This window comes from Calonectris borealis, chromosome 30, assembly GCF_964195595.1.
Source record: "Calonectris borealis chromosome 30, bCalBor7.hap1.2, whole genome shotgun sequence".
NCBI classification, from domain to species: Eukaryota; Metazoa; Chordata; class Aves; order Procellariiformes; family Procellariidae; genus Calonectris; species Calonectris borealis.
Window position 1 is genome coordinate 266,195 of NC_134341.1, and position 15,450 is coordinate 281,644.

At 63.8% G+C, this 15,450-nt stretch overlaps 1 protein-coding gene across 1 annotated transcript in view; it reads right to left on the reverse strand.

Annotated features, from left to right (window-relative positions):
• LRP1 (LDL receptor related protein 1) overlaps positions 1–13,726 on the reverse strand; it is a 93,342-nt gene extending 79,616 nt beyond the window's left edge. The window contains exon 1 of the mRNA XM_075133929.1: positions 13,614–13,726. Coding sequence (XP_074990030.1) covers positions 13,614–13,686 — 73 coding nt within the window. The 5' untranslated portion in view covers positions 13,687–13,726. The remainder of the gene's footprint in view (positions 1–13,613) is intronic.
• Between the last annotated feature and the right edge of the window lie 1,724 nt (positions 13,727–15,450).

Here is a 15,450-nt window from a genome sequence, read left to right on the forward strand (position 1 = left end):
GCGTGCGGCACACCCAGCCGGATGCCCCTAGCTCCCAACACCGCACGCGTGCGCTTCGCCTCGGCGAAACAAAAATCTCCAGGTTGTTCTGGAGGGCAAAAGCCAGGCAGGAAACCATCGGACCCCGGAGCAGGGGGGACAGCAAAACCCCGGCGACCAAAGGTGGCATTCGCCGAGCTCCAGCCCTCTCGAGCTCACCACCATCCCGAGCGCGTCGGCACGAGGGGTGTGCCAGCGCATGCCGAGAAGGCTTAACACACACCGAGGCACAGGGGAAGCTGCTGCGATCTGCTCTGCTCTCAGTTACTGTCTTGGCCAATTTTGGCCACTTTTGGCTGATTGCCTTTCTCGGGGGAGAGCCTGTCCCATCAGCCAGCTGAACATCATGTCTTCGTCCCGCCGTCCCTCCTCTTCTCCATCCCTCCCTGTCAAGTCAGGTCTCAAGACATCACTTGGCCGGAGCATACCACAAGTCCAAGGCCGCTCTCCCCAACAGAGAGAGCCTGTGTCCCGGCGGGACCCCCCGAAGCACCGGCACGCAGTCCCACGGCACCAAGCTGGAAGATCGTCCAAGTTGCCCAATTCACCAAACACAAAAGTCACCTTATACTTTCATTTCTCATTTTTCTCCCCTACAGCGTCCATCCTCTGTCCTTGAATTTCAGAAAAAACACGATTTGTTCCTTTTCTGTGCCATCAGGACTCTTCAGATTTCCCAGAGTTTCTCTGCAGCCACGGGACAGACACCGGAGAGGATAAAGCATGGAGGCACACGCACCCCTCGGCTCTTCCTTGCTCCCTTGGTCCAGGGTTTGGAGCTTGGTACAGAAGCCACGGGGCTGATGCTAAAATCCCAGATCCCCGCAGGGGCACAGCGCTGTGCAGAAGTTTCTGCAGAATTTACAAGCTGACGACTAACGTAAATTCGCCGGGTCCTTTGGCTCCAAAAAGCTAGACAGGGTAATAGAGGCATTTAAAATAACAAAACCTAAAGTTTGTAGGCACGTTTTTTCAAGAGGAAGGGGAAAGGAAGGCTTATTTGTTTCTTTTGCATTTAAATACAAGATCTCTAAACAGTTCAAATGCATTTTTGCAATTCTTCCATCCGGCCCCCTCGAACGGGAAGATTCAAACCAGATCCGCTGCTCCATCCCAGCCGCCGCTTCCATGAATGACGTTGCTGTGCGCTCCCGGCCATTCCCGCCGGAGAAGCCGCAGGTATGCGTGGCTGGGCTGGGGGGGAGGGGCCGTCCAATTGCTAAGTAAATATTGACTTTAAAATACTTTTTTTTCCCCCCCTTTTCCTTTCAAGTCTGCCTATTGCATCTAAATCACGAGGCATTAACCTTTAAAAAAAAAAGACAATTTTGAGAAGAAAAGCCCGCCTCCGCTTTGCCGGAGATGTTTGAACGGCAGCAAAACGCCATTCATGGGAAAGGCTCCGGCTGGAAAAGCACGCCCCGGCCGAGGGCGGTCGGAAGGGCTCCTGAGCTGTGACTCGCCTGATTTTTAGAAACACCAAGGAGGCTGAAAACAACAGCAAAAATCCAACCGGAGAGAAGTGCCGGCAGAGCCCCCGACCGTCGCTTTGGGCGCTGATCCGGCGCACCCCGCAGCGTGCCGGCGCCTTCCCTGGTTTTTCATCTCTGGCTTCTGCTCGTCTCCCCCGCGCTGGCGGGGGGATGCTCTTGAGAAGCAACTGGAAGCTCCGGTCCCGTCTGCCCCCAGCCCCATCCCAGGGCATGGTCAGGGCCGTCACCCCACGCAGATCCCACTGCCAGGAGGGACAGGCAGGATGGGTTCCATCTGCTGCCCAAGAGCTGCCAGATTCGCAGGCAACCCCCCTCGAGGCCATGACGAGCGTTTAAGCACTCAGCGAGGAGCCCGCCGCCCCGCCAGGGACAGCCTGGCCCCCGACCCAGCCGTCCCCAGAGGCCGATCACGCACCCAGACAGCCCCCTCCCGCAGCACCTGCGCTCTGCGCACCCTCCCATCGCCCACCCGGGCGCTCCCCACGGCAAGGAACACCCATCCCTCCGCATGGGCACGGGGGATGCCAGGGCAAAGACTGGGAGCAAGCGGGTTCCTGCATCGGGTACCCCAGGGTGTGCCAGGGAGGGGGAGCCCGAGACCCCGACATCCCCCCCGCTCTGGGGACAGCCCCGGCTCCCCGGGAGCAGCAGAGTCCCCGTAGCCGGGGCAGGGAGAGGTGACGCAACCCAAGGGCGCAAGGGAGGAGCCCCGGCAGAGCCCTCGGACACACCGCCTCGAAGAGCCCCGGTGCCCACCCTACGCAGCCCCCTGGCACCTCCACCACGTGCCCCGGGACGGGATTTCCACCGGCTGCAGGACCTGCCCTCGCTGCTCCCAAACTCAGACAAAGGAGGGGAGGGAAGACCGGGGGGAGAAGGATGATGGGTGGGCAGGGGGCAAGAGCTTGCCCCCAAGGGAGAGGGAAGATGGAGGCTGCCCAAGAGCACCCGCCCCCGACGGAGAGGGGGAAGGGGAATAAAATCATATTGTGGCTCCCAAGGGCTGCTTTCATCCCCGACAGCACCGCGGTCACCTGACTTCAAACAGATCCAGGGGGAGACGATTTAAATGCGAACACGCATCAGGAAATCTGGACACGCTGGGAGGAATGCGCTCCCCCCGCCCGCCCAGCCCCTTCCCCTCCCGCTCCCCAGGCTCCGGCAGCTCTGCCGCCTTCAGATGAAATGCATTTTAAAAAAAAAAAAAAAAGGGAAAAAAAAAATTAAAAACAAAAAAAGATTTGCATTTTAAACCAAATTCAGAAGCTGGGAGATCTGCACTGGAGTGCGACCCCCCTCGTCCCCCTCCTGTCTCCGGCCCCACGGAGAGGTCCGCAGAAGAATCAGCTGAAAAATGGCAGGAGATGGAACCAGATGAAACAAACCCACAGCATTTTCAGAACTGGAAAGAAAAAGAGCTTGATCATACAAAACATGGTGGGGAGGGGCAGAAGGGGCAGGCTCCAGCCACGCAGTGGAGGGTGTTTCAAGGAAGAATCATGCTTTTTTGATTTCTTTCTCTTTTTGCAGCTTATCTGCAATTTAAATGAAAAAAAGAAAATAAAAAAGAAGAAAAAGAAAAAAGCATTTGCAGCCAAGAGAAAGGGGTTTAAGTCCTCTCGGTGCAGTTGGATGGGCTGCAGCGGTCCCTGGCCGGCGGCCATCCCTGCCGGGGGGCTGCCCCGCTGCCCCACTCCCCCCCGCACCCCTCTGCCAGGGCCGGCCCTTCTCCCTCCCAGGCAAGGGATGGGGAGGGGGCAGCGGCTGCGGGCAGGAGACCCCGCCAGCCCGGGGGGCTGCCGCAGAGGCCCCCCCGCCTCCTCTACCTGCTCAGAAGGTTTTATTCCCTTTATTTATTCTAGCAATAAAAAGTGGGATGTTTATACCCTCGGCAGTTGGGAACCCAAACAGAATATAGTGTTCTGCACTGGAGGCAGTTATTTATGGCTTGTGGCTAAAGCTGATAACGCTTCCTCCAGAGACCTGCCTGCGTTGTGCAATAAAGCAATTGCACATTATAGATTAATAGGCATTTCATCTGGACAGCTGAATCGGAGGGCAGGACGCTGCCGGAGCTCAGCAGCAGAGCCTGGGGCCAAACGCAGCCCACGGGGGCTTTGCTGGGGCAGGAGGGTGCTGCGCTTCCTCCTGCCCGGGACGGGCATCAGCTCGCCAAGGCTTTCAAAGCGCTGGAGCCAGGCCAAAACCATTGGCCTTAATTCATTAGTCAACTCAATTTCGCTGGCTTCGCAAATAAGGACTTTGTCTGAGATGGGGAAACGGAGCAGAGCAGCTATTGTGCCCCGGGAGCGGGCAGAAAGGGCCCTTTGAGAGGACACTCTGCCGGAATAAAAGTCACTTTTATCCCAGAATAATTAGCATGCTCTGAGTACACTAATTATTCCAGCATAAAGGGACTTTTATTCCCGAGCAGCGCGTCTGTGCGGGGAGCTGCTCTGGATTCTGGTTCACCTGCCCGTGTGAACGCAGCCCCTGCGCCAGGGACCACCCGGCCAGCCCCAGCTCACGGGACCGTGGATGCGGGGACCCACTGGCCACCCCTGCGGGTCCCAACCAGGGTGCACCCGGGGGTCCCACCCCAACAGAGGCAGGGAGAAGTCACCCCCCTCGCTTGCCCGTCCTGCCCCCCAGGAGACACGGGGGGCTCCAGAAGGCCGGACAGCAGCGGGAGGGGGACAAGGACCTGGAGACCCAGCCCCGTCTCCAGCCACCAGGTCCCCTCCCAAGGTCCTCTGGGGACCCATGCGCTGTGGGGAGCATCTCCCGGCTCTGGGGAGGGCAAGGTCACGGAGCCACCGCGCCACCCCTCGCACAGCGCGATCTCCTGCTTTTTCAAGGTCTCCCCAGGAGAAAACAACCCACGGCAGCGCCGCGGCCCCGGCCCGCTCCTGCCACAGCTCCCTGCCCGCACAGGGCTTTCGGCCGTCACCTGCTCCCGTCCCGGTTCCCAAAAGCAAACCCGCGAGGACACAGCCCCAACAAACCGCTGCCTCCCAGCCGGGGCGGGGAAGAGCCCTCCTGCCAGCGGACGCCACACCTGCGCCGGCGCTTTCCAGGCACAGGCCACGTGGCAGCCTCTGCGGCAAGCACATGCTTACCGGCGAGGCGGCGGTGCGGGACGGGGGAACGTTTGGGGTTTCCTCCACAGTGCGCCCCAGGAAGCCACGTCCTGCAGCGGCTTCGAGGTGGCTTTGCAGAGCTGCAGCCCGCGGCATCTCAGCATCCTCGGGCAGCTGCACAGCCCCACAGCGCGAGGGGGTCCATGCTGGAGCTCGTCCCTGCGCCGCTCCCCTGGCCGCCGCGCCAGCCCGGCACTGTCCCTCCTGCCGCAGCTCCAGCCCTGGACACTGGCATCGGGTGGGCAACCAAGCCCCCGTGCCAAGAGCTCTGCAGAGCCCGGCAGTGCCCACGAGTCGCAGCCGCCACCCAAAGGGCGAGCACCGAACCAGAGCAGGGGGGGAATCCAACAACAACAACAGAGGGAACCCTAGAGCCGCATCCAGGGCCGCCGCACAACGCCCGGGCTTGCGGCTGCTGCTGCTCGGAGCAGCTGTGCAAATCGCAGAACGACCCCAACGCGTCCCCGTGCACGCCAGGCCCAGGGACCGGGGCAGGTTTGCTCGGCGGCACTCCGCTCCCACTCAGCTGTATTTTAAGAGGTAAAAGGAAAAAAAATCCTTGGCATGGTGAAACATCCCATCTGTTTATAACTGGTAAAAATGATTAAAGAGGAATCCAGTACGGTTATGTCTGCTCTGATGCTGCATCCCAGACGCTACACTACCCCCTCGGCATCTCCACCAGCGCAGCGCGGCTCGGCTACGCCAGCAATGGGCTGCTCGCCCGCAGCAGCCCGGGTGCTCCAAAGTATTTCCTGGGGGTCAGGGATCCTGGTTTGCCTGGTTTTACCTTCTGCAAGTTGCAGAAAAAGAAGCTTTAAGATTTTACGCAGCTGAAAGGGCGCGGGGCTGGGCCGAGCAGGTTTCGAGGGATGAGGGCATCGGAGCAGCTGCGGAAGAGAAGACCAAGCTGGTGAGTAAGCGCGGTGCTAGGCTCCAAATCCGCTATTCCACAGGGAAAACACGCTCCGGGCCACGGGAGGAGACACTGAGCGAACCCATCTGGAAGGGCCGGCGGCGGCCAGGAGCTGCGGCGGGAAGCGGGGCTGCGGTGCGGGCACCGACCCAGGGGTGCTGAGCCAGTTCGAGGCCGCTGGCCCTGGCAGGAGCAGCCCCAGGAGCAGGCAGGGGACGTGTCCCATGGCACAGACGAGGCCAGGGGCCTGCGGACATTTCAGCTGATGTTTTCAGGACCAGGGGAGGAAATTCCCCTCCTTGGAAATAACCCGGGAATTGCGGGTCTCTGCTCAGGGGCAAAGGCAGCTGCCAGCCCCGGGGCAGAGGCGCAGGCACAGCCCGATCCTCCGCGCGGTGGTTGCCCCCGCGCCCCACAGCATCCGCCCGGGCCACTGGGAAGGCGGCTGCCGCGGGAAGTATTAAACCCAAGTGCTTCCTTTTCCAAACAATAAAAAGGCACCACGACACCCGTGGCGCCGAGCGCCGGGAGGAAACCCTTCGCGGCCCTCTTCCAGCTCCCCTCCCCACACCGGCCGCCCGGAGGGACGGGGGCCGGCACCAAGCCGGCACACGCGCCCGAGGGAGGACAGGGCTGCCGCAAGCGCCGTGCGCTTCGGGATCCCGCTACCCCCGGGGTCAGAGCCGCCCTCGAGCGCCGTGCATCAGCTGGAGCCGCTCTCCCGGCCGCACGCCCAGCTGGCTACGGCCGAGGGGCATCGCCGCCAGCAGCTGGGGACGGCAACGCACTTGTCCCCAAAGGAGGCTGCTCCGAGCAGCTGCGGGCAGGCTCGCGAAAGCGGGTGGGCACCCGCCGGCAGCCCCACCATCAGCAAGCCGGTCTGGCACCCGCGGAGCGGAGTGGGGCAGGGCCAGCAGCGGAGCGTACTGCTGCTCCCCGCTGCCGCAGCATCACGCTCCTGGCGTCCATGTGCAATTCTTTAGGCCACGACAGTCAAATTCTGAGCACAGCGTGAACAGAAAATCACCAGGCATGTCCGCGGGTGCCGGCGCGTGCCGCTGTGGCATCAAGGGGCTCTGCCCCTCCGGGTGCAGCAAAGCAGAGGGAGGGGACACCAGGAGGGACTCAACCCCGCAGAGCCTGACGCAGCGGCATGAGGTGCCGGCACCCCGGCGCAGCCCATCTCACCAGCGGCGCGAGCGGCGGAGGTGCTCGACTGTTCATCAGCTACAATGAACCGCTGTGTGAATCCGGGACCCAGCGAGCGCTCGGTCCCTGCGCTCAGATGGCTGCAGCAGCGCCTGCAAACAAAGAGCTGCACCATATTAAGTAAATGGACTAGATTGATGCATTTCAAAGCTCTTGGCAGACTAAAATAACAATTTGCCTGGCAGCCCACAGCAAACAAAACCCAGCAAGGCCAGGGCAGAGGAGCAGCAGCGTGATGGCTCAGAAAGCCTTCATCCCCCACAGCTGAAATCCTCTTCCTCAGTTCGGTCGCCAAGGGATGGACACCAGAGCACCCGGTCCAGCAGCAAGTCTAAAAGCAGCAATTATTTCCCTCGCCCCGCCATGCCAGCAGCGCCCGTTATTTACCAAGCGAACCGCACGCTCACAGTTCCCCTCACCCTTCACCTGCCCGTCACTGGCTCGTGCATCAGGATGCGACCGTCAATGCCCGCCCATCCTTGCCGCGGTCTCATTTGGAGAAACAGCATCTTGCAAGAGGCTAATTAGTCCACTCAATTAAAGATGCAACTTCCAACTCAATTAGACTCCCTCCCAGCTATCCGCAATTCCCACTGACGCCGCAGTCCACACGTTTTGGACATTACGGACCTGCTCTCACCTTCCCCGCAGGCTGGCACTGCCCGGAGCCGAGGCTACTCGTCCCGTCCCTCCCCTCGGCGGCACCTTGAGCACAGTCCCACCGGAGAGGCTCCGAGCTGCCAGCAAGGTCATTATCCAACATTTCAGCTGCCAACCCCACAAGCCCTTCCCTTCAAGCAGTGCTGGGACCGTCTCTGATCCTGCAAAGCATCTGCATGACTGCAGCTCTAGTCTGCTCCGTTCGCCTGGCTAAGAAAGGACATTGTGAGTCTATATTTAGCCCTAGAAATGGCTGGACTGCATTGGGGAAAGCAACCTCGCAAAACAGAATAACATCCAGCAAAACAGTCCTCACGGCCCACCCAGTACTTTTCCTTCTTAAAATAAGAGGCACAGAGTGAAGAAAACAAGAATTTTGAGCCGAATTAGAAAATGCTGAAAATATTTGCTGCTGCTTGCCACTGGCAGGTCAGCCTGCCAAGGTACATTAAATGGAAGTGACTGAAAAGTTAAGTCAACAGCAAAACCTGGTCTGTAAATAGCTTGAGTCGGTCTTGCACTGGCTTGCAAAATCCAAAGGAGAGGGAAATGCATCCCCTCGACAACAAGCTGCAGCGCGGATGGAGCTGACGCTCCTTTTGGGAGAGGCAGCGGAAGACGGCGTCGGACGCAAAACCTCCCCAGGTGCTCGGCGAGGCCCCGGCACGTGCCACCTCCAGCCCGGGTGCTGCTGGCCACCCCAGCCGCCCACACGGTCCCGTGCAGGGTGCAGCAGGCATGCACCATGCCCCCCGAGATGGGACCAGCCCCGCCGCGCACGCACAGCACTCGATCCAGCACCAACGGTGCCGGCTGCTCCCCCAGCGCCAAATAGGGCTCGGGGGCCTCCGCCAGCTCTGCTCTGCATGGCCGCAATGCAGTCGGGGCCCAGAAACGCACACCTCGCCCCTCCCCGGGGAACAGCGGCTGCTTCACATCGAGGACCCGGCAGGATCCTCGGGAGCAGCACACTCACAGCAACGGCAGAGGGGGACAAGCCACCGGAGGGACCCCAGCCTGCGGCTCCCGGTGGAGGGCCGAGCCTCCCCGCACGGGGAGGGACGTCCACGGGCACGCGGCCAGACGCGATCTCCGGGAGGTGACAGAGATAAAATTCAGTCCAAGCACAAGGAGACTCTTGTCTGCCTGGCAAAGCAGGGACCACAGGAAGGAAACGAGCAGACGCATCCACCGCTCACCGGCTGAGTCAGCCGCGCGCCGCCACGACCAGCAGCCGGCACCATCTCCAAGGAGCCCATTTCCCAACCCTGGGACCGCTGGATTCATCTGGGTAATTCAGCTGAGCCCCGCAACTTGTTGGGACGAGCTGGGAGCAGAACAACTTCGTGCTTGGCCGAGGCACTGCCCGAGGTGCCGCAGGCAGGCGAGCGGCTCTCAGAGAGGCGCAGCCCCCAGGCAGGGCTGTGGGTCGGCCCCCGGTCTCAGGGGCACAGAGCAAGGATTTTATCTGTGGGGCTGGCACAAAGAAGGTTCTTGACACAGATCTGGGAACTGAAATCATTTCAATGCCTAAAAGAGGAACCTCCTGCTCCACGATAAAGCCGCGGTCTCGCTTGCTGGTTAGCACCATGCTAATCGTGCCGACTCAGCAGGACCGTGGCACAGCCTGTCCCACTCTGGGCGCTCGACTGCTCCCAAGGGCCCAGCCCTGACCGCAACGCCCCGAGCTGTCCCACGGTTTCGGGAAGCACCCCCTTGCACCCCCTTCCCAGGGCAAAGGGCACTTGCAGAGGCACGTGCTCCCTGCGCCGTTTTGGAGAGGCAATTCGGGGCCTGAGCTGGCCAGAATCCCACTGAAAGGCCATCCACGGGGAGCACAGGAAGTCATCCCAAAGGCACAGTCAAAATCCTAGAGCGCCGTGGGTGGTCACAGACGTCGGCTCAGCTCCTCCTGCCTCCTGGGGCATCGGTCCCCAGGGGAAGGCATCCGGAGCGGGGGCAGCGGGAGCACACGGGCAGCCCTGCTCCCCGCAGAGCTTCCCCAGCACTCGCGAGATGGTGGCAAGACCTCATCAGCAGGATCCACCTGATAGCGAGAGCAGCTCCCTCCTGTCTGCCACCGGCTGCTCACGCTGCCGCCGCGCAGGAACGAGCCACGCAGTAACCCAGACAGAAGTGCAGCACCAGGCAGTCCACAGTGCACGTGAGCGCTGCTCCGCAGACCCCCGCGTGCCCAACATCCCCATCCAGCCACCACAGTCACCTCTACGAACGGTAACGATGCTCCTGGTTTCTGCCCAAAGGGCTCCTCATCCTTGCCCTGCCCCATCCTCTATCACCCTCCCCAATCTCAACCCACAACCGCAGCAAACACCGGAAGAGAACCGGGACGCTACCGCAGCCCTTGAGTGGCAGCCGGGTCCCCCTGCACCCTCCCAGGTGGGGAAGGAGAGGGGCTGAGCTCAACCCGCACGTGGTCCTTTCCCAAACACCCTCATCCCAGACACGGTTTTTGGGGCCAACCCTCCTGCCTCGAAGCTGCTCGTGTCACCACCCTGTCCCCCCCAGCAGACTCGAGGGCTGTGTTTCTGGGGCCCCCACACAGCAGCTGTTTTACACAGCTTTTCCCTTAATTCGTCTCTGCTTTCCCGCTCTGATCCTGCTGTTTCTGTCTCTGCAGCAGAGCAGACCCACGCTGGCCAGCGTACCAGGCAGGCAACCAGCCCTGCTCCGCCGAGGAGCCAGCCGCGCCGGGCAGCCGCGGATCAAGTACGGGCTGGTGGCGAAGAGGAACCAATGAAGAGGAGACTCCAGGGGCCAGGGCCTTTGAGGAACAGGGAGGACCAGGGCAGTTTTGCTCCCCACAGCCCGACTGGTACTCGGCACCAGAGGAAAGGCATCACCAGCTGGAGGGTGCGAGCAGCCCCCGCTCCTTCCCGGTTCACAGGCTCCCACGGGGCACATGGAAATGGCACGGAGAGAAGACGAGGGGCGAGTGGTGGGGCTGAGACACCAAAGACGAGGGGGACGCCAGAGCTGTTCCTACCTCTGCACCACCCACAGCACCTCAAAACAGCTTTGGAAGCAGTGAGAAGGCAACACCTCGGTTTCACCCCAAAACGGGCAGCACTGCCAGGCTTTGCCAGGGATGTTCCACCGCTGCCCCATCCTCTCGACGTCAGTGCACGTCACCGGACAGGGAGCACGCGGGACGGAGGCCGGAGCCCAGCCCTCTCCTCCGGACACCACAGCGGCACCAGGGCACGCTGGCATCCCACAGCACAGCACCTCCCGTGCAGGGGCAGAGCCCCATGGGGCTCCCAGGAACCCCAAGCTCTGCAGAGTGGAGGGTCTCACCAGGATGCTCCATGCAGGGATGCCGGGCACCCTCCCCTCCCCGCCATAGCACAGAGGAGCCCTCAGCCCGTCCCCATGAGCAATAACGACCCTGTGGCAGCCCCTCCGACAGCTCCTGCCTTCTCCTCCCAGCAGCCCCCAAACACTCTTCACCTCTGCTGAACCCTGCGTGGCTCTGGGCATGTCCACACGTGCCCAGGAAAACAGCACTCACACACACGTACACACGTGGGCACACGCGCTCCCCTCGCGCCAGACCACCAAGGCAGCAAGAGGGAAGTGCTGCACCAAAACACTGCAGCCACCCTTAACCACAGGTATTTCCAAAACAGAAGCGGGGCAATCCCTGCCTGCCCTCACACCTCTCCTGAAGGCTCCCCAGCTCTGCCCGCCGAGGCAGCAGGACCCAGGGAAGCTCCGCACCACCAAGCAAGGGCAGAGGAGCTATGGCAGACAGCAGCCTCACCGGTGCCCTTTGCCCCCTGGAAGAGCTTCCCCCCTCCCTGCCCCACTGGCAGACTTTGCCTCCCCCTTCTCCTGCAGCCAAAGCCAGGAACAAATGACCAGTTTCCAGAGCTGCAAACCAAGGCAGCGGTTTGGGGATGCAAATCGAGGCAGCGGGTGTGGGGATTTGGGTCTCTGGACAAGGACGGGGACCCTGCACCTGGGCAGCACCGGCTCCACCACGGTTCCCCCAGAACCCCACCGCACTGAGCTCAGCCCTGCCTGCAGCAGGCTCGGGCAGCAGGAGACTTGCAGCCAGGGAAGCCAGAGCCTGGCCAGGACCGCTGGGGCCAAGGCACCACCAAGGTCCCACCTTCTGCTTCCCAGCCAGCCCAGCGCACCCCTGTCGGCGTGGGGGGCTTTGAGAGCCCCCTCTGCATCCTCCCGCCCACAGACTCGCACAGCTCCCTCCCCAGCTCTCCAGAGGACCCCTCGCCCTGCTGGGCTGCCCAAGGCGCTGTGGGCTGGAATGGCACCTCACCCCCAACGTCACCCGCAAGGGCAGCCCCTCGGGAGGGGAGCGTGCTGCTGGAAGGAGGGGGCATCTCTGCGCTGGCTTTTGCCCCACTCCAGCTCATGGGGTGGGGAAGAGGATGGAAGAACTTCCCTCCAGCACATCATCATTCTGCAGCCTTGTTTCCAAAGGCAACGCAGCTTATGCAATGAGTGATGCCTGTTCCTCCCACCCCCACGAACTTCTGGATCCGCCGGCTGCTCCGAACCACCATCAAGCAGGGATGATGCCTCTGAGACCAGGGGTCCCCGGGAGTGGGGCGGGAGCAGGCGACCCCGGCGGGCTCAGCTGTTAACCATCACCTGCACTGCTGAGCTGGCCGAGTCGGTGCCAGCGGGTCAATCAACCCTGTGCTAACGACCGTGCGGGTGTCAGCTGAGCGGGGGTGGCTGCAGGGTGCCACGAGCTGCTCTGCTCCTGCCACCTCCCTTCAAGGGATGCTAATTAAGCGCCTGGACCTGCAGCAGGGTGAGGAGGAGCTGGAGGGATGGAAACCACAGGCTCCAGCCTCCTGCAGCCCCAGACACATCTGGAGCAGGGATCTGGCGTTTGCCCGGACCTCCTCCGTCCCTCTGACCCGGTGACGGGTCAGGCGCTGCCACGACACCAAGTGCCAGCAGCTTCGCCTGGTTCGCTCCAAGGTGGGCGAAGAAAGGGGACAGAAAAGCCTTCCCAAAAAAACCCTTGCCACTCAGCTGCTCCAGTCTCTCGCGTTCGCCAGGCCGTTCCCATCTGGACGGAGGGAATCCATGAGAGGAGAGCTGAGAGAGCCAGCTCAGAACCCCCATCCCTCTGCTTTTAAAGGGAGAAACAGCCTCCTGCCCCACACATTCAGGCGTTGCAAGGAACTTCTCCACTGCCAGTTCCCGGCTCGTTCGGCTGCCAGCTCCCAAACGCACTCATGCTGCCAAGAGCAGCCCCTTGTACATTCAAAAGCCCGGCCATTGAGCTGACGAGCTCGCTAAAGTATTTACTGAATAGATCAATAAGAGCAGAGAACGAGACGTGCGCAGCTTGGAAAAAAGCGGCTGGCAGGGGAGGCTGGACAGACGGATGGACAGCCAGCCCCATCGCTGGGTAAACATTTTCCCAGTGCCACCAGACCGGCCGCGGCCAAACTCCGCAGCGGGGCTGTCGCGGCTCCAGGAGAAGCAGCCCCGGTTATGCAAGAGCGGGAGCGCAGGGCGAGGCCGGGCTGTCATGGGCGTCCCCGGGAGCGGGGGGACCCCGGCCCCCCGGGCCCCCCGGCGCAAGCTCCCGCAGCGGTGCCGAGTTCCAACTTTCCGGCCTGGCTGCGCGGACAACTTTGGACCCCAGAGGAAAACGGGATGGCGGGCGGGCCAAAAGTCACCAGAAACTGGTGAAGACGGAGAAAACGGGGAGAGCGAGCGAGCGGCCACCCGCGGCTGCGGGGGGAGCGGGGGGGGGGGGCGCATCCTTCCATCGCGGCGCGGCGGCGGGGCACAGGGAAGGGCGGCTGGCGGGGAAGGACGCGCCGCCCGAGCCCGCTCCCCGTGCCCCCCGGTCCCCCGCGGCGCGGTGGGGCCGGGCTCGCCCGCTCTGCTTTGTCACGGCGGCGCTGCCCGCCGCGGCGGGGTACGCGCGGCGCCTCCCGCCCCCTCCCCGGCCCGGCCGAGCGCTGCGGCCCCGCCGGAGCCCGGTCGCTCCCGGCCCCGCGCCCCCGACCGCGGGGCCGCGCAGCTGCGGCGCTCCCCCCGCCGGGCGTCCCCGCCGCCCGCTCCACTCCACTCCGCTCCGCTCCGCTCCCCACGGGACCGGACCGGACCCGCCACCCCCGTCCCGCGCGGCCCCGGACTCACCTTCGAGGGCGCGGGCGGCGGGCGCGGCCAGGAGGGCCAGCAGGCACCCAGCGAGGGGCAGCAGCGGCCCCATGCCGGCGGCTCGGCGGCGGCTCCTCACGCCGTGCTGCCCGCGGGGCGGCGCGTCCCGGGCCCGCGCACCGACATCCGCGGAGGGAGGGGGCGCGGGCGGGGGCGGGCGGGGGAGGGACGGGGCGGGCGGGGCGGGCGGACCCTCCGGGCTGGGCGGCGGCGGCGGCGCCGGGGGCGGCGGGGCGGGGGCGGGGGGCTGCGCGCGCCGCCGCCGCCGCGGAGGGATGGATGGAGCGCGCGCCGCCGCCCGCCTGACGTCACCGGGCTCGAGCCGCCGCCGCGCGCGGGCGGGGGGCGCCCGCGCGAAGGGGGGGGTCCTGCGCCGCGGCCGCGCGGCGCGCATGCGCGTGCGTGGCTGCGCCCCCCGGGGGGACCGTGGCAGGTCTGCCTGCGGCCGTGCGGGTCCCGCGCCCACGCGTGGTCCCGGGGGCGTAGCCTGCGGCACCGCGGGCGCCCGGGCCCGGCGGTGCCCGACCCCGCCGGCGACGCCCCCCGAGCTCGGGGCTGCCGGGGGCGGCCGTGCCGGGCGGGCGGGCAGCCCTGCGACCTTCTGCCGGCGTGGGGACTCCGCGGGGATCAAACGCGGGACGGAGAATAGACGGCTCCCGGGACGGGGCAGCCGGGCAACAGCCGGGACTCAAGGGCGGCGGGGCCGGGGCCGAGCCAGCAGTCCCGTTCCGCCTGCACCCGGCAGTTCCCAGGAACCCCGTGGGGAGCAGGACCGACCCCGGGGTGAACACCTGGGCAGCACCCAGGGGTCCTTCTGCAGAGCAAGGGGCCCACCAGGGTCCCAGAGCAGCGGGACCTTCGTCATCCCCCGGACGTCCCTGCAGGGGGGAGCAGAGCTTAGGACTGGGGCACGGGGAGCAGACCCCCGCAGACCCCCTGTCAGCGGGGTTCCGTTGCCGGGCGCAGGGCTCAGCCACGGGGCTGGGTGCCGCTTGCCCAGCCTCAGCCCTCGAGCAAGGCAGAGCTGGGTGCCCACACTCACCACCGGTGCCCGGCGATGGGCCGGAGGCACCCGGCTCTGCCCCACGAGCCACCAGGAGGTTTCGGCAGAGCCGAGTGCCAGGGCCAGCAGCTCCATCCCCAAAAAACAACCTCAGTTCTCTCGTCTCACCAAAACATCCTTTTCTCTGCAGGGAGCGTCTCATCCTGCCTCGGATGTTTGGTAATGAGTCTCTGTCACTGTAATCTGCGTTTTTGGCTGGTCGGGGCTGAGGCCACACTGCCAATAATTGCAACATTTTAAAAGGCCCCAGGATCCAGCTGGCTCCGGGGCCCCAGACGCGACCAAAAGGGCCGAGCTGACTGCCAGCCTGCCCCTGACCACCCTGTCCCTTCCCTGGCTGCAGGTCCCCATGGAGCCGGCTCCCTTCCGCCACCCCAGGAGAGCCCCTTGTCACTCCCCTGTCACCACAGCTGTGCCTATGATCTCAGAGCCAGAGCCCTGACATCAGAGCCAGAGCTGTGACATCATTCATCTGCCACAGTACCCTGGCATGCCGCTGCCTGCAAGGGGCTGAGGCTGGGTGCCGAGGGGGGGAGATGGGGAGCGGTGCACGCATCCGTCATCAGGAAGCTGCCTGCAACCCCCCCGAGCGATGTCACCTGTTAAAACAATGATGTCACACGCCTGCCCCCACTCCACCCCGGTGAGGCAGTGCTGGCAGAGGCGGGGTGGGGGGGGAAGCAGCCCAGAGGCAGCCGGCCCAGGGAGGGGGGAGCTGGTTGGGGCTGCTGCTGTGCCAGATGTTTAGGAGGA